Source organism: Drosophila subobscura, chromosome J (genome assembly GCF_008121235.1).
Source record: "Drosophila subobscura isolate 14011-0131.10 chromosome J, UCBerk_Dsub_1.0, whole genome shotgun sequence".
Taxonomy (NCBI): Eukaryota; Metazoa; Arthropoda; class Insecta; order Diptera; family Drosophilidae; genus Drosophila; species Drosophila subobscura.
In genome coordinates, this window is record NC_048532.1 from 16,905,135 (window position 1) to 16,930,059 (window position 24,925).

At 48.3% G+C, this 24,925-nt stretch overlaps 3 protein-coding genes and 1 non-coding gene across 5 annotated transcripts; 3 read left to right on the forward strand and 1 right to left on the reverse strand.

Moving 5' to 3' along the window:
• Positions 1-1,492: 1,492 nt before the first annotated feature.
• LOC117893594 lies at positions 1,493-2,909 on the forward strand. Of its 2 annotated transcripts, XM_034800269.1 has the most exons (4): positions 1,493-1,741; positions 1,815-2,009; positions 2,065-2,199; positions 2,233-2,909. In XM_034800269.1, the coding sequence occupies exons 1-4, from the start codon at positions 1,565-1,567 to the stop codon at positions 2,800-2,802; spliced, it is 1,077 nt and encodes a 358-aa protein (XP_034656160.1). In that variant the 5' UTR covers positions 1,493-1,564; the 3' UTR covers positions 2,803-2,909. The 2 variants fall into 2 exon arrangements, with proteins under 2 accessions (XP_034656160.1, XP_034656159.1); XM_034800268.1 differs by having other exon boundaries at positions 2,065-2,909.
• A 370-nt stretch (positions 2,910-3,279) lies between these two features.
• On the forward strand, positions 3,280-5,491 carry LOC117893599. The gene is made up of 3 exons (XM_034800274.1): positions 3,280-4,143; positions 5,026-5,031; positions 5,324-5,491. The coding sequence occupies exons 1-3, from the start codon at positions 3,295-3,297 to the stop codon at positions 5,489-5,491; spliced, it is 1,023 nt and encodes a 340-aa protein (XP_034656165.1). The 5' UTR covers positions 3,280-3,294.
• Positions 5,492-13,073: 7,582 nt separating this feature from the next.
• On the reverse strand, positions 13,074-13,157 carry Trnal-cag. The gene has a single exon. It is a non-coding gene; the product is annotated as a tRNA-Leu (tRNA).
• A 7,710-nt stretch (positions 13,158-20,867) lies between these two features.
• LOC117895546 lies at positions 20,868-21,493 on the forward strand. Its single transcript, XM_034803249.1, has one exon. It carries the CDS (start codon positions 20,900-20,902, stop codon positions 21,248-21,250), a length of 351 nt encoding a protein of 116 aa, XP_034659140.1. The 5' UTR covers positions 20,868-20,899; the 3' UTR covers positions 21,251-21,493.
• The last annotated feature ends 3,432 nt before the right edge of the window (positions 21,494-24,925 follow it).

Here is a 24,925-nt window from a genome sequence, read left to right on the forward strand (position 1 = left end):
CCGTCCCTCGGCTAGTTCAAAGCGAAGTTCTTGCACCTATTTGTTGCTATCTTTTCACTGCTAATTGCAGTTTGGATGCTCTGCCGAATGGTCACACATTTTCCAGTTTTCCAAGCGAAGTTTTCCACGCCAGGCAACCACTAATAGTCCCGGCTCCTGCCTTATCATATCTCACTTTTATGGTGACCCACTTGAGGCGGCTTATTTTCTGCCAGTTCCATTAATATTCGCTGGGAAAACCAGCAGAGATACTTCACTTTGGTTGTGGATCTCTGAATATTCCACTTATCCACATTTCATTTGCGATCCTCTGCAGCTCTCTGGCTGCCTCTGCTCAAGCCATTCTTGGCGATAATCATCTCGTTCCGCTTTGAAATAAATTGATTAACCTATCAAGGGGCGGCAGTTGCAGTGGCAGCCTTTCCTTCCGACATCTCCTAGCCACGTTCTTGGCCATGGTCAGCGCGTTATGTAATTACGGACTGAGCAGTGCCACTGAGCAGTGCCACTGCCATGTGTCTTGAGCTGCTCCTCAGCGGCGAGGAGACACATGGACGCCAAGAGCGAGCCCCACAAGTCTCTAATTAAAATAAGAGAAACCAAATGGCAGCTGGAAACCAAGGGCAGCGACGACTCTGGGAGTACCCTGGGAACTGCCGAAGATTTCGAGCAACTCCTGAATCACATCTCGACTTCGGTATGAAAGATTTGCTAATGGATTGCCAGTGAATTTAATGCAAAATTAATTTGTGTGCCCTTGCAGCTCGATCTAGCTATGGGCTTAACATTCTTTGATTTTATTGGCACAACTTTTGGGGTGCTTACTGGCAGCACGCCCCTTGCCGCAAGGTAACATCTTCTCCTCATACATTACACCTCCGAGAACTCAGCGACCCACAGACAGACAACAAAGACTGCTGGCTGCGGCTGCGGCTGCTGCTGCCGCTTGTTGCATGTTGCCACAGAAAGAGCCGCGAAAAAGGAGAAATGCGAAACGTTTTCATTTCCCTTTGATGAGCGAATGAGCAAACGCACTGCCAAGATGTGGCATGGGGCATGGGGTGCGAGGCAAACGGCAAACGGCAAGTGGCAAGTGGCACTTATCATGCATGCGGCAAGTAGCCAAACGCTGCGAACTTAATGGACTGCAATTACGCTCTGGCTGTGGCAAGAAGCTCAAGCACAAGGGGCAGGGGCAGGGGCGGGCTGCAGGTAGAGGCTCTCCCTTGTCCGTTGTCTTGTACAGAAAATTAAGGCCTACAAAATTTGCCAGTGCAACATTTACGACGTGTTTACGATGCCACAAATTATTGGTTGGCACTAATGCGTTGCTGCAACGCGAACTTAATTCCTGGTTGCACACACACAGCACATAATCACCAGCAAAGGGAGACTCTGCCACAGAAAAACAGAACCGAAAAGTAGGCCCAGAATCAGACCCAAACCCGGGACAAATGTCAAACTGTAGCTGCCCCAAATCAGTGCCACAAATCATTTGAAACTTGTAACTAATTCAAATACAGACGAGCGTGAAATATTTTGTTGTTTGTAAATTTTTGGTAAAATGGAAACAAATCGGGAACAGCCCACGGACGATGCCTCGCGGGGCATGCCCAATGCGGGTTCTGAACTCGGCAGCGACTCGCTGCACACCTCCGACAGTCTGATCACCCTGAAGGAGGGTGAGCAACTCGGCTTGGAACTCACCACAGATGCCATACATCTGGACTTGATGGTGGAGGTGAGTAGCAGCGCGGCTGTGTGGAGTAGCCCGACGAGTTCCTGGTGCATCTGCGTAATCCTTATCCCTGCAGAAAGGTTTAATCGATTACGACTCGCTGGACAAGCCAACGGACGAGGATGACCTCGATTTCGATGACTATCAGCACCGTTTGACCGTGGAAGCTGCAGTCTCCGGCCACATCGAAGATTTGGTCCAAGAGATGCGCAGCGAATTCATGAAGAAAACCCTCTGCAAGGCCAAGCATCTCAAGTCGGCATTCATGAAGGTAGGCTAGAAAGGGTATTCGCAGAACGAAATAAATATATGTGCAAAACCCACAGAAGGGCTTGAAGTGTGGCTACAAAAAGCTGAAGTCCGAGTCTGAGGCGGAGTTACAGGAAGACATTGAGGAGGAGGAAGCTGAAGAGCAGAAGTCTAAGGAAGAGTTTGGCAGCAAGAAGGAAGCTGAAGAGTTGCTGCCTGAAGTGCAGAACTCTAAGGAGGAATTACTCCCCGGAGAACAGAACCCCAAGGAAGAGTTTGACAGCAAGGAGGCTGAAATCAATCAGCTTGTCGTCCAGATCAATGAATTCACGTCGAACATGGAGCAGAGTCCACCAGACAGCGCCGATTGGCAGCAATTTCGTGGCAGCCTGTCGAAAGTTTGCCAGATTTATCAGCCAGCAAAGGAAGTGCCAGATCCCGAGTCAATCTCCGAACTAATCCCCGACCAGCCACTGCAGAGCTTGAAAGGTCGCGCCGCACAGTTGCGCCACAAAATCAGTGGCATGGAGGGCAAAATGGTCTCGTTGGATCAGCGTTTTGGCCAATTCTGCGATCAATTGGACAGCAGCAGGATCGACAAGGAGCGCACGGAGCGGGACATGGCCATACTGCGGTGCATGCAGGAGAGGATTGGACGCCGACTGACCCAAATGGAGACGGATTTGCAGCAGTCCCACGAGCATTTGCTGAACAAAACCAAAACGGTGTTGGAGGAGTTGAAGTGTTCCGAGGGCGATGGAGGAGGAGGAGACGGCGTTGGGGAGCTGCCTTCATCCTCTGATTACGGAGCATGAGCTGGCACTTTGGCACCATTACTTATCGACTGTTTGCCCCCCATCATTAGTGTTTGTGTGTGTTTGTGTGTGGCAAGCAGCGATGATTACAAGTTGCATGCAAAGTGCGTTGCAGTTTTTCGTTTGGGAGGAGCATTTTTGGCTTTTGCCTTTGCCTTTTCGCTCAGTTGTCAATTCCGTCTGTTTTTGTAGTTTCTCAATAGTTGCCCAAATTTTCCGTTTCCCGTTTTCATTTCCAGCTCCATGCTGGCATCCCACGCAGTACCAAAATGTGGCCAGAGATTGGCCTCAAAGTCGTGGTGAGTTCTTCAGCAGCTACGCCAAGAGTTGTGGTGAATTCTGCAGCCGCTCCAGCACCAGTCGTAGTGAATTCCGCAACCGCTGCATCTCCAGTCGTGGTGAATTCTTCAGCAGCTACGCCTACAGTAGTGGTGTACTTTGCAGCCGCTTGGGGCCCACCGCTGTCGACGCTCTTTGCTGCTCAGCCACGCCATGTTCCCCCCACACTCCGAGGATCAGGCCGCCATTGTTGGTCTGATGAAGCTGCTCAAGCAGCCCGCCTCCCAGACGGTGCGCAGCGAGTCCATGACCTGGCTGGTGCCCGGCAACAGTTTGCCCATCTGGAGTCGCAGACTGAGGCATAATCTCGAGGGTCGGCAGCGGCATCAGAGCGGCACACGCTGGCGCGACTATGACGTGGAGATTGAGGATCGTCTGTGGTCCATCTGGGGTGGACTGCATCCGCGTGCGCCCTGGTTCGATAGCAAGGTGAGGGGTCGCCAGTCGCTCGGCTGCTACGTCGTGGCCTGCTGTGCGGCGAGCATTTTCCGGCGTCTCGGTGACTGGACGAGCAAGCTGCTGGACGCCATCGTCGTGAATGGCGACAAGTATTATCGGGCCAGTGTGGAGTCCAGTCAGCGCTGGGATCAGAACTTGAGTCTCGATGACATGTGTGTGCAGTGCGACTTCCAGGACATTCGCTTCCTGGTGCAAATGGAGCTGGTGGCCTTCGGGCATGTGTACAGCGCACCGGCCAGCGCCTCGATGAGTCTGCTGGAGGCGCTCAGCTTTTTTTTTACGCGCTTCCAGTGGGGCATCCTCGAGTGCCAGGAGCGACGCTTTGCCTTTGGCTTTAGCTCCAGCCATGACGGGGGCTACTTCCTCTACGACTGCTCCGAGTGGGATAAGCCGATCTTCCCGGATGACATGGGCGCCTCGTATGTGCTGCGTGCCCGGCAGCTGCTGGTGCTGCTCTACTGCATGGTCGTCACCCTCAATGTGCGCTGCAAGAAGGTCGGCTTTCGGTTGTACAACGTGGACATGGTGCGGGTTCCCAGCCGAAAGGACAACGAGGAGCGGGTAGAGGCTGAGTCGGCAGTGGCAGTCGCCGCGCCAACGACTTGATGTTGGGGCAGTGGGCCACAGGTTCTTGAAGGTGTCCCCGGCACCCGGAAAACCAGTTCCAGATTCCCATTTCAAAATCAAAACAAAAGCTTTTCGTATTCCTTTTGGGCTACCAAAATAAAACAAAAGAAGAACACAAAATAAAACCGGTTCCACGCCACAAAAAAATATGCAAAAACATTACACGGAAACTGTGATTCGTGCCCGAGCAGGGCAGAGGTACGAAAATAAACATAAACCATCCAATAAAATAAAACCATAACGCGGGGAGGCTACGTGCTGCTGCAACAAAACGGGGCAAAGTTTCCAGAACGGAGCAGCACAGAAGGGAAACTGCATTCCGAAAACTCAGTCAAATGTAAAAACAACAAAAAAAAGTCAGCCCCAAACACGAGACAACTCGAAAACTTCTAAAAAAAATGCAAAAAAAAAAAAAAAAGGAAACAAAACTGGCTGCAAGTGTACGGGCGCGGGGGAGCTGCGGCAGAGCGGGGAAAAATGAATCAAAAAAGAAATCCGGTTTCGTTTTCAACCAGAACGGTGGCTGGAGCGGGAGCGGGAGCGGGAGCGGGAGCTGGGGCCACTCCACTGTGTTCCCGCTGCAGCAGCAGCCGCCGCTGTCCCTTTCTGTTACCTTTTATTTTGCTGCTTTATTTATTGCGGAGGTTTTTTACCTCTCTTTTACCCTTTTTCCCCCTTTGTTGTGACTCCATCATGGCATAGTAGAGACAGAATTTAGAGTTCTTGTTACGCGGCATTTGAGTGCGTTTCTAGCCGACGGCTTTTGGCAGACCAAAGTTACTTATGGGAATTTGTATTCTTCCCGTCAATCAGTCGGAGAGCGCAGCAAGTGGAAACATTGGTAAATCCGTAATATTTTATCGGCAAAATTTAACTGAAAGCCACTCCATCATCATTGCAATCATCATTGCAGGACCTGCTACTGTGCATCGCTGAAAAACTCAACGTGCAGCCCGCAAAATGCTGCTTCCTGGTGCCAGGGGGGGCGACGGGTCAACGTCTACTCTCGTGCCTCTAGTTGAAGTTTGGCCGAAAAACTCTCTGCCAGCCGGATGAGTTGCCTGGCAGACGACGAACTTGAAATTTAGATTTCGAGAGCAACCGCAAAATGTTGCAGGCATGCCAGTCGCAGTCGCCGTCGCCGTCGCAGCATGCAACGCGTGCCGGCAGCGGGCGAGCGCCGCTCTGCCAATTTGGGAGAGCAGCGAACGAGTTGGAGCGAATTTGGAGCTGCTGCGTCCAGCATTGGAGACCATTGTATTAGTGAGAGAGAGAGAGAGAGCACACGAAATTATTGCAGTTTTTTTTTATTGCCTGTGTGTCTGTGTAAAGGGTTGAGTGCCGGTCTGCACGTGTGTGTGTGTGGGCTGTTGAACTTGTGGTAGTGGCCGCTCTTTCACACGAGCTCTTGCTCTCTCTCTGGCTCCCAGTGGAGCTGCAGAATTTTATTGATTTTTATTTTGCATGCTAAAAACTCGCATGCTATTTTTTGATAATACTTCTGAACTAGAGTTCTTGGGAGAGCTACCAAAACTACTCCTGGCAGTAGAAGGCTCTGCGTTCCTCCTTCATTTCTTAAAGCTACTTTATGGCTGAGCTGACTAATACAGAAAGCTGTCTTGAGCATCTCTAAGATAATAAGCTTTCAATAAGATTTGCCCCTCACCTCTCACCCGCTTCTTGACTCACCAAAGTACAAGCCAAACCCGGCGGCGGCGCTTAAGCTGACCAACTAAACGAAGCTGACCAGGCCATGCCCTTCCTGCAGTGCACAAGACCCTAAGCCGAAAGCCGGTAGGCTGCGAGACACGATATTGCTACCCCCACAAAATAAACAAAAAAGAGCAAAAGAAGGTCGCTACCATTGATACCCTAGCAATGATACTTTGCTTTGATTTTGCTAAACATTTTGACTGATATTTACTCTTTAAAATATTTATTGAAGGATATTCAGAGATGTTTTGTATGACATAATTAAAGAAGTTACGTAAATATAGAAAGGTTTAAGCTGCCCAACTTAGATTTAAATTATTTGTAATGCATTTCTATATTTCTATATCTTTATTTTCTATTTCAAATCTTATTTTTCCTTCTTGCCAAACATTCCCAGCACACCCACAGTACCCTCTCTCTTCAAGGGTATACTCGTACTAGGAGTAGGAAAAAAAAAAGATCTTCAAGATGCAGCGATGGGCAAACGAAGTTCGAGGTCATTGCATCACACACACCAGCTCACACACACAGAGGAACACTAACACAGCAAATACAACAGCAAAAAATAACAGACAGAAATGAAATGAAATGCAACCAAAAACTTCTCCAGTGCCTGGCTGGCTGCCGGCTCTTCGCTCTCACTCACACTCTTTTTGCGCTCTTTCTTTCGCTCTCCCTGCTTCTTGCGCTCTGCCGTCTCCACGCTCCGCACTCTTTCACTCTTTCTGTGGGTGGACTAGGAGGACGCGTGGCGGGGGCTCTAAATTGCAAATAAAATAAATGGAAATGACTAAAAAAGTGAAATCCGCACAAAAACTGACAAAAACCAACAGCAAAAAGTGATTGCAGTTTTTGCCGCTGGCTCCGGTGGCTGTCCCTCCGTCTGCTTGGGGGAGAGGCTGGGTGGCATAAATAACGTAAAGAACAAAAAGCGTGGAATACTCGTGCTCGATTGAGGGAGTGGGGAGGGGGCAGTGAGGGCGTCCATGGCAAATGACATACAAAAAAGGCGCGACAGCAAAAAAGAGAGGAAAGCAAAACAAAGGCAAAAGATGAACAGGGGGGACTGGGCATAGGAGGGGGAGTGGAGCTACGTTGGGAGTACAACAAAGCAAGATTGATGATCTCGTTCAAGGATTTTACGAGAGTGTACTAGAGACCCGAATGCAGAGCGCAGAACGAGAGAGAGAGAGAGAAGCAAAAACAAGAAGCCAACAAAAGAGAAAAACGACAGAGAGACAAGCAGGAAGAGTGTGTGGGAGTGAGGGTGGGTTTAGCCGAAAGTTGGATGCGCTGCAGTCAAGCTGTAATGGATAATTCTCCACCTGCGCTCACCTTTATCCAATTACACCTTGCCAGAGTCGAGCACTCGCTGTGTGCATAGAAGAGAAATAAGCAGACTGACAGCCCGCTCTCCTCTCTACCCTCTCTCTCTCTCTCTCTACACAACTCTCAATTTTGCATGCATCTGTGGTAGCCCGCAGGCCCTTGCTTCCCCCTGGAATTGTTTTAAACGATGGGCCAAGAGTCGTCTGCGTAGGCGTAGCAGCCGCAGCAGCAGCCACGTTCTGTTCCCTGCCTTTTATCACTCACCACAGGCTAACACACGCACACGCACACACAGGGGCAGCCTCGCCTGGAGTGTCTGTTGGTGTCTGTGTCTGGATTTTAGGTCTGGCAGTGAAGGAAGGAACTGGTCAGTCAGCACTTCAACCAACCCGCTGACTCACTTAATGACTGACCAGCGAAGCGTGCGCCGAAATGGCAGCCGAGGCACTTGCACTGCCACTGCCACTGACTACTCCACTCCCGCCGGCCCCACCCTGGCAGCCGAGGCAGCCTAATGACGCATGCTGCAAATTTTGCATTCAGTTTGTGTTTTAGTTCTCGTCTTCTCTCCCATTTCCCCATTTTGCGGTTGGAGGAGGAGTAGAAGGAGTGAGAGCTGCCATGAGTAGACCTTTGCCACACATACAATACGCTTACGATTACGCTTGCAATTATATGGCTGATCTTCCTCAGCCAGGCGTAGCTCCGCAATGACGACTTTTAAGCGCATTTGCCACGGTCAAGGGCACGTGCTCTCCAGTCACCAAAAACCGCAACCAAAGCCACACCACAGCCACACTCGTCTCGTTCCTTTGTCTCTTTAATCATGTATTTTTAGTGCAAATTAAATGCTGCCTGAAGTACGTCCACCATCTCGCAGCTTTCGCAGCTTCTCCAGCTGCTCCAGTGCGTATTTGCCATCCCTGTGTGCCTGGGCAGTCAGCTGCCGTCGCAGCGATTCCACGCTCAGGTCCAGCGCCAGCGAGCGCTCCGAGAGGCCAGTCAGACGCCGACGCACCTTCTGCAGCTTCTCCGTGGTGGACTCAATGGTGGGCTCCGACTGAGCAGCGTCTGGAACGATGGACTGCGACTGCAGCTGGGAGATGTTTGAATTTTGTCGAACTGGATGCATTATCAAAGTTAATTTTGGGGCTTTTTTAGGATTTACTTTACTCGAAATCTGTCTGAGGTTTTCTACTGTTTCGAAAGATCTTTGCACTGGTTGCTATGACATGGCCAACTGCTGCACTTAATTAGAAGCGGAAATGCCACGAAAAGTGTTATTGATCAGCTGTCTATGAAGAACTGACAGGAGAGCACTGCCAGCCATCGAGGCAGCAACTTTTAGCGGCTTTTGGCGACAACATCGTTGGGTAATTAAAATTAATTTTCGCAAAAATCTCAGCAGCGCACGATCGAACAGGGAACAGGGAACAAGCGAGCGACACTTGCCACAAACAACGCTGACTCCCAAGGCAGTCACGAGGCTCAACTCTGTTCGGTAGCCAAGGCAAGGCAAGGCAAGGCATGGCCCGTTGGTGGTGGCCTGTAGAGTCGGTCAGTGAAATCTAGTTTTCCCAGTTCTTTGGGTTGCCTCGTAATGATAAATGGTGTCTGGTTAGCGGAGCGCCAAAAGAGAAACAAGTTCAACTGCCAGAAGACACTCCACTGTGCTCCACTCTGCAGTCTCAGCCTCCCTGGGCAGTGCTCCTTCCCCCCGAAAGACTCCCCCAGACTACGTGTTGTATTTCAATTAGAGCAAAGTCGTCCTCGGCCGCAATTAGCAACAAAGTATCTGGCAATGTATGTTTTCGCTATTATCATTTAAATTTATGTTGTGGTCCTACACACACACACACACAGAGATTCTGCCTACGAGCTTCCATCTCTCCTCCATCTATGGGTCCTGGCATGCCTTACGATTATGGTCGCTGCTTGTTGGGCAATTTGTTAGCAGGCAGCTCGATAAAATATGTTCCCATGACTATGCACCTTCTCCGCTGTCTTTTTGGAGGTACAAATTGCCGGCTTTTGGTCGGCAGCCATTCCACGATTAACGGCCATTGGGTGAATGTTTCTGGCTGAAAATTGCAGGCTGCTGCTTGCATATTTCTGTTGGAATGCCCAGGGATTAGTGGAGAAGTGCCCGTCCTCCATGGAGGCTTTTTCATTTGAATGGCTAATAGAATTACACGTGGCTCCCAGTCCAATCCCAGCCCATTCGGAGATACCAAAGATCCCCCCAGCTCCCCCAGCTCCCCCAGCTACTGCAGCTTTTCAGGTGCCACAAGCTGCTGTGTGCACCCAGCTCCCTGTCCCATGGCTGCTCTTTTAATAAATGAAAATGTTTTTAATTAATATGCTTCAATATGTCGAGTGGCCCAGCAGGTTCCAGCAGGTTTCAGGTCCCTCTTGAAAAGTCCACCCCTGCCTGACAGCCACACACACAAATACCCACCCACCCACAATCCCGCCCACTCCCCCGCCACATCCACCCTTTGGCCCGTTTGTTTTCTGTTCAAAATTTCATCGCATGCGGCCGTGGAGGCGCCTCGGCTCGGCTTTATTCTTGTTTTCATGCGAGCATTAAGCCTACGGGGCTAAATTTCAATATTTCATATGCACAATAAGCATGCCCCTGCCTCCCATTGAGGCATGCAACCAAATAAATAGCGGCCCAAAAAGAGCCAAAATGCATCGCTCTTCCATTTCCATAGCTGGGCAGCTTCCGTTTTGTCATGGAAATATTTCTTAGAAACATTTTGCTATCCATAAAATTATGAGAACTTTTTTTCTTGATATTTTTAGGTATTTTTGGTCTCCCCACAAAGTAAAAATTGTAGAAATTGCATGCCAAAAATAGTTCCCACTGCTGTCCAGCAGTTCCTGGCATTTTTTAAGCAGTAGCTAATGGATTTACATTGCATCGCCCCGCAGCTGTGGGACTTTACTTCTTTTGCAGGCAGTTAAATGTGCAGCTCCGGCGGCCCCTTACCCTGCCCACTGCAACATATGCGCGGCGGCTGCGTAATTACATTTTTTACCCCCTGCCACCACCACCCGAGAGCGCACCACCAGCCAGCCATTATTTTGATTCATATATCATACATGCATCAATGTCCGTTTCGTCTATTATCCGAGTTTTCATATTCATCTCCTGCTCGAAATTGGACAACCGTCTGTCCGTCCGTACATCTGTCCGTTTGTCTGTCCGTACGTCTGTCGCCTGCCTTTTGCTGTCAACTGATGGATGATTTCCCGAATGAGCTTCAACGCCGCTGCTGCTGGGGGTTTTGGAATGGGTTTTCGGAGTGGTAGAGGGATTGCTGACATTCCCCACTGACTGCTGCAACTTGGGCCAATGAAGTGCGCTTGCAATGTTGCCATTTATCAATATTAATTACCAGCCAAGAGTAGCGCTCTTTCAATGGATGGATCAACGTCTATTTCGACAGCAAGGATGCCGCCACACATTGAGGACAAAACCGCAAACTTCAGCTACAAAATGGCCATTCATTTGCAATTTTTATTCGAGGATGGGGGCGCATGGCAATATTATTTAAAAATGCAAAAACCAACTCTCTCTGTCTCGCTTCTGTTGCGGATATTGCACCTGACTGTACACGCAGGATGTGTCCATGCTGAATACTGCATCCTGTGCATCCCCCAATTGGCAATCGTCTGCCGTGCGGTTGAATCGCTGACAACACGTCGAACATGGGCAGCCAGCTACTGGACAGCAGCTACATTTCCACACCCATTGACATTCCCCTCTTCCCCGCTACAAGTGGGTTGTCAGGTGCAGCTGACAAGCGGCTTGCAACTTCATTAGGTGCGCGGAGGGATATGGAATGAGGCAGGAGCTGCAGCTGCAGGAAAGGCGTCTCCACACTGCAAAAAGCAGCTGCCTGGCATCTGCCACCACCCCAAATGTTGCGTTGTGGGCAGCCTGAGTGCAACCCTTTTGGGTGCATTTAAGGCAGAGAGTTTCCAGTCTCCAGCTCCAAGCTCGACCAAGGATCAAGCTTCGGTTCGCTTCGGTCTGTTGCATTTTTCGGCAATGCAAATGGCTCCAGCAGCAGCAGCAGCAGCAGCAAAGAGGCTGCTCGTGTGGGGCTTGGGGTGGAGTAGGCTTTCATGTCCATGCACATTTGCATTTTTTATGCTTACTCCATATATGCAACAGTCCCCGGTCTCTGTCTCAGTGTGTGTGTTCATGCAACCCCACGTTGCATGCATGTACAGAAGATGGCCAATAGCCCTCTCGCTCTGTCGCTCTCTCCGGCCTTCTCTCTCTTTTGCACCAACAAAAATCGATAACAACCGAAAATTTAAAATGCACTTTACTCTTCTATTGTTTTATTTTCATGTGGGGGCAGCCCTGCATCCCTTACGTGAGGCTGAGCCTTGTTCATGTACATATGTGGCAACCTGCTGCAAGCCACATTATGGTGCAGGCCTGCAGCCAGTATGAGGTGGGTTTGCCTTTTGCATTTGAAGTAGTCTAATTCAATCGGATGCGGGAAGCTAATAATAAGCACAGGGCTGGCAGCTGAAGAGGCAGCAGGCAGGAAGGGGCTGGCAGGTACAGCCAAATCTCAAGTGGATAAATCCCGAATTTATTTAACCAGTAAATGCTGGAAGGAGTCTTCCAATAAGTAGCAGAAAAATTCCATTTTAATGACAATATTCGGTTCAGCCAAAAGATGTTTTTCAGCCAGCATCCTCTCTGTAGCCACATGGCTGGACTTTACTTAACTTTAATTCACATTTCAGTGGCTCAGGACAGGAGTACAGTAAATTTGGCTGGTTATTCATTCGCCAATAATCCAATTACGGGGTCGCATTATCCATTAGCTCGTATCTGGCTGTGTGCATCGCGAGGCAATTCGATTGCAGCCAATTTGACTGAAGCTGGGGGGAGGCGCTTCAAGTGGGTTTGAGTCTGTGCTCTGGGTTTGAGTCTGTGCTGGTAGGTGCTGCCGCCTAACGAACAATTAATTGAATATAACATTCAATTATTTTGTGAAAAAGAATTTCAAACAAACATACACAGAGAGAGATCTGCTGTGGTCTGGCATCTGAGATTCATTGTGGGCTGGACGGGGGGGTGGGCACTGTTAACCGCATTGCATAAACTCTGCCGTGCTCATGTAAAGGCCTATGTAATACATAGACAGCTGCATGTACAGAGGGAGAGAGCCTTTCTTGCATATGCTACAGCAAGTCCATGTCCTGACCTGTACATGACGCACTTTAAGCCCCACAGTACACCGTCCACATGTCCGCCGTGTCGCCCCACTGTGTCTGTGTCTGTGTCTAGCCATCTCTTTCGCACCCACGCGCACTGCCAGCAGCCACACAATGAGGGGAGGCCGCTCTGCCGGACGGACTACGAGTATTAATGAACAATTTCGTACATCGGATTCGCATCATTAAAAGCGAGAAAAAAACATGCACCGAAAAATTCGCACATGTGAATGTTGGTGTGGATTTTTTTAAGGGTTGCAAATTGTTGGGCGAAATAAAAACATTCCAAAATGTTTTGTAGAATAAAAATCAATTTGGTTTGTGGACTCTTTTTGCTGTAAATGGAAACAATGCGAGTACATAAGGTGGCAGGGGGTGGGGGGGCTGGGTGCAAATGGCATAGTGGGTGCGACAGGCTATGTAGCGATGTTTTTGCACATGTAAAGTGTATTTTTGTTGCATTGTTTTTCGGCCGTGTGTGTGCACGGAAATACATTAACCGGGCGAACAAAAACATAAAAATAAAATGGAATAAAAATGACAAAAAGAATGCTTGTCAGAAGTGGGATTCGAACCCACGCCTACAGAAGTAGACTGCGACCTGAACGCAGCGCCTTAGACCACTCGGCCATCCTGACTGTAGCGATCGTCGCAGCAAATGCGCTCTAGATCGCTGAAACGTTTTGGGTGATCTGCGGCCCCTCTCTTTGGTTGTTTGGAACTACGCCACTGTGGAAAATTAAAGAACTCAATTTTTGGGGCATAATACATCAGTGAGCGTAAGGAAAAACATTTGTAATACTTTTCCGATATGCCCCACACCTTTGACTGCAGGGTATGCGCATTTTTTTGCGAAAATTAAACAAAAATGTTAAATAAGAATATGTTTTTTTTCGCATGCATTTCAGCTGCGCCCAGGCATGGGCCTCCCACCTCCAGGCGCAACATTCAGGAACAGCAAAATGCACAGTTGACAGCAGGAGGCTGCACTTAATGCAGTGGCTGAGCTGTCTCCTGCAACTGCCACGAGCTGGCATAATGATGTAGCAAATGATGAATTGTCATCTAGTCGGAGCGGAATGTGGCCCAATCGTTTGATCATTTTCCCCAATTTGCAATTAGCCAATGAGCGGTCTTTGTTAGCCGTTAATGCGGCTCGCACACAATTCTGAATTTATTTATTCAACTCCAATGCTAAAAAATGATTGGATGGCGAGTGAATTATGTACTGCCGAACCGAATTGAATATGTGTGCATTTTAATGCATTTTTGCGACAATTTATTATAATTTTTGCCAGCTCCCAGGGCCCTTTGCATATGCGCCTATCATTCAATTAATGCGTAGACACGTTTGGCCACTATGCAATATGGCCGCAAGTACTGAGCGGATTTATGTACTCTCCGATTGTGTGTAAATTTATGGCCATCGAACAGTAGCGAAAATCCCCGCTCTTTGTTCCATTCTAGGTGAGGATATCACTAATTTTGAGTCACATAACCCCATGGACAGCACATACGCACCAGCTCATTTGCATAACGCTCTCGTACCCCACCTTATACTATGTACATTAAATATATGTACACCTATGTATAAGCTATGTACGATATCCTCCTCTGTGGGCTGGGGCAGGCTGGCTGCTGGTTTGGGCTACGCAAAATGACAATAAAATCGCATAAAATGCGATAAAAAATACGAAATAAAAGTGTAATACTCCGCGCACAACACAGCCAACATACAAATAATACAACAAAAAGTAGGAGCAGGAGGAGCAGGGAGCATAATGCGTTGATGCGTGCGTGCGGTTTTTGGGCCCGCCCCCTGGGAGCGGCGTGTGGGTTGGCATTTTGGTTGGTTGGCGGCTCTTTGTGAGTGCAGCAGCAAAAAAAATATTAAAAAAATTAATAATAAATTGTATTATAATTTCTTTTTCATGCATGCAACAGGCGGACTGCATGCGAAAGTCATTTACACGCAGCGTCTAAGATTTGACTTCGAAGACTTGAAGCAGGCTCATTAAATGGACAATGATCTGTGGAAAACTACAGTCAAACTCCTCTCAAAACATTACCATGGCATCCTCCAAGCAGTCACTTCACTCTCTCATATTTCAGCGTACAATATTCCACACATTCGACGCCCATGGAAGCCGAGTTTCAATCCTCTGCCCACAACCGACTGTGAATGATTGGCGCCGGGTGAAAAAATAATGAATGCACTTTTTGTGTGCGAACGCATCTAAAAAAGAATTTAAAAAACGCTGCAGCGAATGAAAAGGCAGGCGGCGATGCAGTAGGAGCTGCAGCAGCAGCATGCCTGGGTGGTGGGGGGCTTGGGGCAGGCTGCATTGGGTGGTATGCGTGCCATTAATGCGATGTTGCTGCTGCTGCTGCTGCTGCTGCTGCCACTTTTGCTGCTGCTGCTGCTGCTGCTTATTATGTTGATGACGATGCGCAAACAACAAAATAATCGAATAAATTAACATGTAAAAAAAAAGAATATAAAAAATGCAATCGCCACGCACTGGGCGGCGGCAGAAAGGCCTCTTCTCTCCCCTTTCCCAACTGCATTCCGTATTAATAGGTCTGCTAATTATTGATGGGCCTCCCCACGGCGGCCCCAGGGCCAGTCCGAGCCCACTTCTGTGGATGTGGCTGTGGCTGTGGCTGCGTCGCGCTCTCATAATGAGTTTTTTCTGGCTGCAGTGCTGCTGCCTGCAGTGTTGTTGCTTCTGTTGTTGTTGCAACAAATGCGTGGCAGTGCGTACTGGCTGGGGCGAAAATCAGTTTCGAAAATGCTTTGTCAACAGCAACACACATTCAAAATTTTCGGTTTAGTCGCATAAGTTTTATTTTACCTGATTTAGTACCACATTACAACTTTGGCGCGCCACTTGGTCCTGTGTTGGATAAATTCTCCTCATTTTTGATGTCGCGTGGGTCGAGTCCCAACAGCATGAGTGAGTGAAGTTGCATCCAGCATGCGTCGGGCCCCTAAGCCTAAGCGTATAACTGAATTAAGTATACGCAGTGTGTGTGCGCCATGCGCCACCCCTCCGTTTATGTGTTTATGTGTCTATGTGTGTGTTTGTGTGTTTTGAACGTAAATTATGCAAATACTACCCCTATTACAGCCCTAAACCGCAGAGAGACCACCCACACCCACCCCCTATTTCTCTATTACGCTGACGTCGACGCTATTCTCGTCTCTGGTCTCTGGCCGTGTGTATTCTGCGGTTTTGTTGTTGTCGCTAGTTAGCTGCGCCGACCGTTGCAACTGATTAACAAAATTAGTTTAGAAAACTCCGCTCTCGCGTTCGAAACAAACAAAAATTGTTCGCTTTTTTCGACACAACCCAAAAAATAATCAACCATAATTGTAATTTCCCCAAGAGCCGGAGTCCCCCCTTAGACATGTGTTCCCAAAGTGCGATTTAAAATGTGAATTAAGCCAGGAATATGCTAAGGAGCAGCAGAAGAGAGCTTAGCTATGGTATGTCGGGTGCATGAGGAAAGTGATTTGTTTATAGTTGAGTCGAAAATAAGCGACTCAAGTGCCATTGGACGGTGCCAAAAGCGATCGAACTTAAATGTAAATTCAGTTTTAGATGGGAGTTGCTAACATACCTGACAATTTCGTGTGTCCTCTAATTCTGTAACGAAACAAATGCATTCCAAAACCCATTAAAAATGTTATCTGAAGATTTTGTAGAATAAAAACGAATGAAAATATGAAAAAAAATTAGTTTTCAAGAATTAAAATAATAGAAAACTAATTTAACACAATTTTAACTCAAAAACTTAAACCAGCAACCAAAACTGAGATAGACTTTCGTGTAAATTTGTGGATGCAGAATGGTTGGATGTGGTTGAATAGTGAATGTCTATGCCAAAACCCCCCAACAACTCAAAGTCAACCCTGCCCAAGTGTAAATTCGAACTTAAAGCTTCAACGGCTGCAACATTTTGCAGCATGCCAGTTTCCAGTAAAGTTTTGCGGCACTCTCTTTAATTTTCATTAGAAATGTTTGCTGCGATGCTTTTGCCGCTTTCCATGTGCTTTCTCCCATATCTGCCTGTGTCTGGGCCTGTGTGTGTGTGTTCCCCGACCTCCATGGTGTTTTGTTAGCCATTTTGTGATCTATTTTCTAGCACGGGTGACTGCGGGGGGGAGTTTGTTCTAGTCGGGCAAGGCCCCTCGTTGTCGTCATCAACATCATCATCATCATCATCGTCGTCGTCGTCGTCGTCGTCGCTGGGCGTTTGCGTTTCTGTGTCGCGAAGAGGAGATTCCCTCCCCTCCCGAGGCGACGCGACGAAGACTCTTCTTGAATGAAAGTCAAAGTAAAAAGCGGGGAAAACAAAGCAACAGAAGCAAAAACCTAAACAAAATACAAAACCATAGACACGAAGCGGCGAAATGGAGGGGGTGTGGGGCTGAGTGGGCGCCGGAGAGCGCCAAAGTTTGATAAGGCGAAAGCAAAACAAAAACGGAGCGAAAGACAGCTGCTGGGGTGGGGGTTGGGGCAGCGGATGGCACAACCGGGGGGCCTGTCGCCGGGAAAAAACAAACAGCGCACAGGGTTTTCCCACCGCTAGAAAAAGGCGAAAAGGAAAAGACGCAAAGCCGAGGAGGAATTGCAGCGAGAGAATGAAACTGCCTCGAGGACAATGGGGGAGGCATGGGCAGTGGGAGCAGTCGGGGGGAGGTGGCGGGTGGCTCAGGTGCGTTGCCGGGTTGAATGCACGCCGTGCGGAAAAGGGAGAGCATTATGTGTGGCTGCCAGAGCGGCATGGCTACAGTTCTGCTGCAGTTCCTCCAAGCTCTCGCTCTGTCGCTCGCGCGCTCTCTCTCGGCGCATGTGCAATGGTCGGCAGGGGGGGATGCTGCAACAGCGGGGGGATCGTATGTAAAGGGAGAGAGCGCGTGGATGGATGTGGGGGCGGATGGCTGGATGACTGCTGGGTGGCTGTGCGGGGTGGGACAGGTGCAATTTATTTATTTATTTCGATTCATTTCCGCTTTTGTGTGAGGCTAAATGAAAACTCATTTCCCTTTGATGTGTGTGCGTGTGTGTGTGTGTGTCCTCTCTTTGCTCGGACACTGCCAGAAGGAGATGGATATAGACAGAGCGGACGAGAGATACCAGCCAGCAGATTGCATGCGCTCTCTCTTGCTCTCTCGCTCTCTCTCACTCTCTCTGTCCGATTTTGGGTGCTGCTCTGCTGGCTGCTGCTGCTGCGCGATAATGAAAAAATATAATGCACCCAAAAAAGTGACATAAGGCTGTAAATTAAGCAACAAGAACAAATGTAAACTCTGCCCCATGTACATATGTGACGTACATTCTACATATTCATACATACATACATACTACATACACATTTACATATGTATTTGTGCCTGTGTGCACATATAATCGGTTATTTACAGTTATCTGCATATCCTGAACGAGAGGCTGTTGCTGTTGATGCTGTCGCTGCCACCCACTGTTGGGTGGGTTGCTGTGGCAGGTGAGGAGCCATTTGGCCCCGAGGCCACCTACGTGGTGTTGTCCACGTGTGGAGGTGGTTTCATTTTTTTTGCGCCTGTCCTATCCAGCTCCTTTATGTTTTCCCATCAAATTAAAAGCCTTTTCACTGCAAATTACAAAAATGGTAATCGCCTCCGTCTATCCATCCATACATACATTTTTACATTTTTACATACATTTATGTATGGGAATATGTACATATGTACCTGCAGGATAATGCACATGTGTGTGTGTATTCTATTGAATTTCGCTCATGGCTAATCGATGCCCTTTGCTGTCGCAAGAGGATTTTAGCAATTGGGCAGAGAGAGAGGGAGAGACACACACAAGGGAAATGGAAATATTTGCATGCAAATTGTATGAGCCTCAATGGATCGTAGCATTGCCATCATCACCTATGTGCAGACCTCCCCACCCCCTGTAATCTATAATGCCGCATTCCCGAAATGATTGAATACATAATTCCTCCCCCCTAAATCTGTATTAATGCAAATTCAGCTGAAAGGCCATTAGGGAAACCCCAGAGTCTGTGGCGGCGATGGTGGTCTCCTCTCTCTTGCCTAATTCATATTTATTGCGTTCTATTTCTGCCTCCTTCCTTCCTTCCTGCCTCCCACCCTCTCTGTTGCTCTGCCTCTCTGTCCGGGTCCGAGCATATGCTCGGACATGGCTGGGGGCTATACTCGTACTCGTATTCGCACTCGTAGAGGGACTGGGACTGCCACTTGGGACTGGGACTGGGACTGGGATCTGGATAAAAATTTACATAGCCAAAGTCGACAAAGTCGCAAAAAAAGCAACAGCGAAGCAGAAACCGGCTTACCAGCTCACACAGACGCCGAGACACACAGGCACAGGGAAGCTCACCCACATATGCATGCAGTCAGCTCCACACACAAGATAACAGACACAAAAGCTACAACAGAAACCGGCTTTTTGTGTGACCTAATATTCGAGAGTCAACAACTACTACAATACTTTGGCAAAAAGGCAGCAAGAATTCGCACAGCCAACCCAGAGAATTGTTCCACGGAGTGCGATTCTCAGACTCTCGCTCCAGCCTCGCGATAAGATTAGAGCGCACGAAAAGGGAGCGGTGCCGGGGCGGGCGCCTTATCAGCGGCAGCGGCAGCGGCAAGGCAAGGCAGCGCCTTCGAGCAGAGAGCTTTTGCATTCGTCTGGCTGCATGCTGGCAGGGGGGAGCGTGGGGTGTGAGTGTGCCTTGGCCTGTTCTTAACCTATTCCACGCTACGCCGCCAAGTGAGAAAGCAAACAAAAACACAATTATACCGCTGCTCAGTCTCCGCCCTGCGCTCCCCTATCCTAAAGTCCCGATATGCCAGGCCCTGAAGCTTCGTTTTGAATGCCGAGGCCATCGATGGCTGGCAAGAGAGCGAGAGAGTGGGAGACGAGACACAGTGAGAGTTGAGGAGGAAGAAGACATGCTAAAATAAAGAAATCATAAGCAGCATGCCGAAGCTTTTGATACACTTTCGAAGTAATGCGTTCCATTACAGCTACGGAAATGTATGTAAATATATAGAAAAGGTTACTTTTGAGCCACTATTAACTGGTGATTAAGCTTAGAATATGTTTCCACATAAAAACAGAACCTCGTGGAACGCTTCCCCTCAGAGCGTGACCAACGTCTGCTCATAGTCATAGTGCCGCGCACTAAAAAGGTGCTAAAATAACAAATGCCAATGGTCGGATGGATGGTTGGAAGGTTTGTCGGACGGGCAGGGGGGGCGGCAAAAACTATTCGAAGTTGACTCTTTATTTGCATTATTCATACACAATGTGTGATGCTGCTGGTGTCTGACTGCGTGGGCGATGATGTACTGTACACTGTAGTGACTGCGAGAGCAATAGAGAGTGAGAAAGAGAAGGTCGGGGTCGGTATTGGGTTCGTTCTCGCGTTGAGTTTAGTTTTGTGAGAGTGGAAGCTTTCAGAGCAGGTAGCCGGGGGGGGCTGGGGCCCGCTTGCTTGTCGTCTACTTTTTGCACCGGCAAAAAAACTAAGCACCCGGCAAATGTTGTTGTTGCTGCTGCTGCTGTTCCCTCTCCGATTCCGATTCCATTGCTCTCTTCTCTATGCTATGTGAAGTGTGTGTAGTGCTCTTGTGCTTTTTGTACATTGTTGTCTTTTCGTGTTGGCGCCAAACGAGAGTTTCTATTGTTTTTGAAGGCAACGTTGCCACGTTTCACAGCTTAGATTGTTGACGCGTTGTCACGTTTCACAGCTTAGATGGTTACATTGCGCTGGACAGTGTCTGCAATGGCATCCAACTCCTTCAAAAGCTCCTTGAACGGATTCAGATCGTATTCATTAATTTTCAGGAGAGTCTCTAGTGTGATCTCATCGTAAAGGCACCATGTGGCTCTGCTTTTGGTCTGCATTTGCAGATCCCGCTTTTGGATCTGACTGAGCATAGCCTTCCGGCCCTGCGCTTTATCGGTTGCCGTTGCTTTGAGTTTTCGTTTCGTGCAGTAATCCTCCAGTTTGCTCTGGCTCAGCTCAATGGTTTCAATGGCCAGCTGCAGCCTGGCACTGATCGCCCTCTGGCGATTCATCACACAGAGCAGCTTGAAACGGATTTCGCCTATCTTCCGCTCCTTGCCGGGAACGGTTTGCAGCACGCGACTCTCCATTGGGAGCGAATTTGGTTCAAGTCGTGTAAAATTTAAAAATTCGTGTAGTTCGACAGAACTTTCCAAGGATAATTTTGTAGTTTAGAGCCGGAGCCGTCAAAGCGAGTTTCATTCAAATTTAAATTCCATAATTCAGTTTTCTTGTTACATCCGTTCGAAAAACAAGTCTAGAGACAATCAAATTATTTGCTCCAAAAATGAATCAGTCCCATAGGATGGAGAACTCTCGCCCAAAATCTCTGGCAAAGCACTCAGTGCCCAAGTCGCAGAAGCAGTCCCCGAGGGATGACTTCAATCTGTGCGGCAAGCCAAGTTTCATCGTTTGTAAGGGCAAAAGGATTCCGGACCTCAACGAAGTGACCTCAGACACCTCGGATCTTGAGCAGAAGAAGGCCGGCGAGGAGGCCATACTGAAGATCCAGAGCATAGTGAAGCGTCAAAGCCGCATCATGTCATGGGTGGACTGCATTCTCTTCCGCAAGACGGAAGTCACCCAGGGTGTGAGCCAGAGCGAGGATCCGGAGACAGACGATTCCATTGGCAAATGATGAGTTTTGAAATTTTGAATGTAAAAGAAATATAAGAGTAGAAAAGAGTAGAACTCTACACAGATACCAGATACCATACATTAGCTCTTCCTTGAGATGTTTGGATGTCTTTCCTGCTGTCTTTCTATGCAGTCTTCTCCCTCCACGAATCAGCTGTTCAGCCAGCGTTCAGCGACTTTTGCTGGATTTGCTTCGATTCCAATTCGCTTTATCATTTTGTTTTTCATAAATATTTATAAGTGAGCACTTTTGTTTTTCTACTGATAGGACGTAGCGTATAGAATGGGTGGCATGGCTACACCCCGCAAACCCCTGGGACAGCAACAGCATAGCGGGGGAAACTGATTAAGGCTCTGCAGCTGATAGAGATAAGTTTATATATAGAATCGGACTGGCGTACGAATCGATTGAGGAAACAAGATACCCTGTAGACACGATCTAGGGAAATTCCATGCCAGTTTCAAACTAAATTTGCTGCGTTTTTGGCGCGCGAATCTAAGCGGCCATGTACCGTACCCCTCCCTGTGGGGCAGGCACTCTGATTTACCTAGTTCTAAGCTCTGGCGGTTTCAAATCGTAACACTTTCACGCGCCGTCCGCCAAAAGGAATCACAGAGGCCAGACACTGGGATGGGTTGGGCAGCAGGGCCAGACCTGTCGCAGCTCCTCCCTCCTTCCCTCATCACACAGATATACAGAGAGCGTTGCATGCCAATGTTTAACCCTTCACTGCCCTGCCCAGCCCTGCCTTGATGGAGCCACCCAAAGCAGGCAACAAAACTTCAACTGCAAAGGCACGCGACGCTGATGTGCTCTCTGTCGACGCACGCGTCGCTGCCGACTGCGAGCCCCATGTGAGTCGCGCGACAAGCACGCACAGATACACACTGGCAACACAAACATACGCACACATGAATACACGAATATGGTAGATACACCACATCCATGCACTCCCCTCCTGCACCGCCTCCACCAACAAGCTGCTTTTTTTTGCAAACTTTTTGCCGACGCTTTTTGTTTGCTTTACTTGTCCGTTGCTTGCTTGCTCTCTCCCTGTCTCTCCGTGTGGCTGTCTCTCTGTTCCTCTCCAGCTCTGTCGCTCTCGCACACAAACAAATTCTTGAGTGGCAGCCGCCTCTCTCTCTCTCTGTCACTCTCTCGCTGTGCTTGTGTTGGAGCTGGCTGCATTGGTGGATTGGGGGAGGGAGCGCATTCGTAGTCGTCGCCTTTTTGTGCTCGCTTCGTTTCATTTTCGCTTCGTTTTTGTTGTCTGAGCGCGAGCGTCCGTAAAAGCTTTGTGCACACACACATCTTCCCTCCTCCCACCGCCCGCCTACCCATTCATCAGAGCGTCCGACGTCGACGACGACGACGACTTTTTTCAATTTCTTTTCTGTTCTCTCCCAGAGAAGAGTGCCGTGGTGTGCCGCTCCATTCTCCGCTGCCCAAGTCGGCAGCGACAGCGACTGCGACTGCGAGCGCGCTGCCGCCTTCCATGGGGGTTCTTGAGCGTATGCAAAAGATTTTTGCACATATTCATCTTTTTGGCCGTTTTCGGTGCGTTTCGTGGAGCTCGCTGGCTCCTGGCTCTGACCGGGGTTCCCGCAACATTTTTGTGCGCCATCTGAGAGTTTTTTAGCGCGCTCTAAAGACATTTCTGTGTTCCCCCGGTTTTTTTCTGGAGTCTGTTTCTGGTTCTGGTTATACGTCTTCATCTTTGCCAGCAGATTCCGATACTTCCTACATCTGCGTCACGATATTCTCGTTAATTTTCGATTTTATTACGTTTCGTTTCGCTTACTTTTGTCTCTCGGGACTGGAGTGTGTGTCTATGTGCAAATGTATCTGCAGCTGTAATTGTGTCTGTGAGATGCCCAAATAAATTTTAGCATTATGCTGAAAAATCTGTTTAATGTGTGTTTGTGTGCGTGTGCAGTGCCCCGAATGGCCTTGTGATTTTGGGTTTTTTGAAGGGTATTTGGCATGTGAAACAGATGTGCAGATTAGCTTGGAGTCGCAAGCGAAGCCCCTCCCACATCAACGGATCAACGATCGTTTAATGTGAATATTGTGGCAGCCATATGCTGACTGACTGTAGACCGAGTGAATAGAATCATGCAGGAAGTGCAGGACTCACAGAGTTATGGCCCAAACTCCCCCACATGTGTACAACGCCATAAACCCCGTTAGAATTGTCCGCAGAGCGGGGCTACGACGAGGGGTCTACGAGTGCTAATCTATTGACTCTCCCCGATGCGGTTCAACAATTTTTGCTCAACTATTCGGAACTTTTTTGTGCTTTTGTACCGGCTGAATTGTGCCTCTTTCTGTGTCTGTTACTGTCTGTCTGCCCGTCTGTCTGTTTCCATTGTGCCCTCTGTGTACTAAGATCTGTCTAGCTGTGTCTGCGTCTGTGTGTTCTGTATCGCCATCCGTGGATCTACACCCGGCAGCTCCCTCCCGCTCCAAAGTGCAGTCGCCGTCGGTTAACTTTTATTTCGTTGCCGCCGCAGCTTTTTTCGTTGTTTTCTGCATTTAGATCGTATCGCTGGGGGTTTGTTTGTGCTCTGGTCTTTCCCTTCACACGTTGTGTGTGTGTTTAGTTTTTGCTTTTTGTTGCGCCACACCCCCCACCCCACCCCAAGGGACGGCTATCGGAAGCCTCGTTTTATCATCTGGCGGCGTTTTGAACTTGAAAATTTTGTTGTTCGCTTAGTTGTGCTCTCCCCCAACCCCCATCACCCAGGCACTGTCCATTGTCCTCGCGTCCTGCTCTCTCACTCTTTCCATGGCTCTCTTTGCGCTCTCTTTTGGTGGGGTGGGGGGCTTTCGCTGCTGTTTAGACAATATGCGTGGCCCAAGCACGCGTGTCTGATGTTAGGAATAGAAGAGCACAAAGGGGGAGTGGGTGCTGTCTGCGGTTGTTTGTCTGCAGTATCTGTGTGTGTGTGTGAGTGTGTGTGTGTGTGTGTGTTCGCCATGTGTTGAACTTATTTTGGCAACAGGAAGCCAGACAAGGCAGCCCCCGATAACACGATGAGGCGTAAAACCAGAATCGAGCACCCAGAACCGAGCACCGAGAAACACGTTGAACTCATTTCGCACCCCCGCCCACCCCGCACCCTATAATTAACTTGGCTATTAGCCCAGTTCTGACATGTTGGTAGCGTTTGGTGCCGCAAGGATAATCGCATCCTTAAAGATGCATAAAAAGTGTCTGCCAGAAGCTACCCACAGACGACCTTGCCCCCCTGCCACATACGAATAATGATAAAATCTTTTGCTTTGTTTCTTCCTCGATTTTAGGTGCTTTTTGACTGTTTGGAACATTTTTAAAGATTACGTTAAAACGTTGTTGATACTTATTGAAATATTGTTTTATTTAATTGAATAATAATAATAATAAAACATAATAATAACCATAATACCAACGATATAATACGACAAACGAAGACGAAAGAAGATCCCGTCAACATAATACAAATGTAATAATAATAATAATAATAATAATAATAATAATAACGATAACAACTTATGTGCAATGATTTAAAATTATTATTTGAAGCGTTCTTATCACTAAATAAATGCTATAATTTGTATATAATTTCCATCAATCAATTCTACGACAAAAAGAAGGAGAAGAGGAAAGATCTAACAACAGCAACAACAACAGCA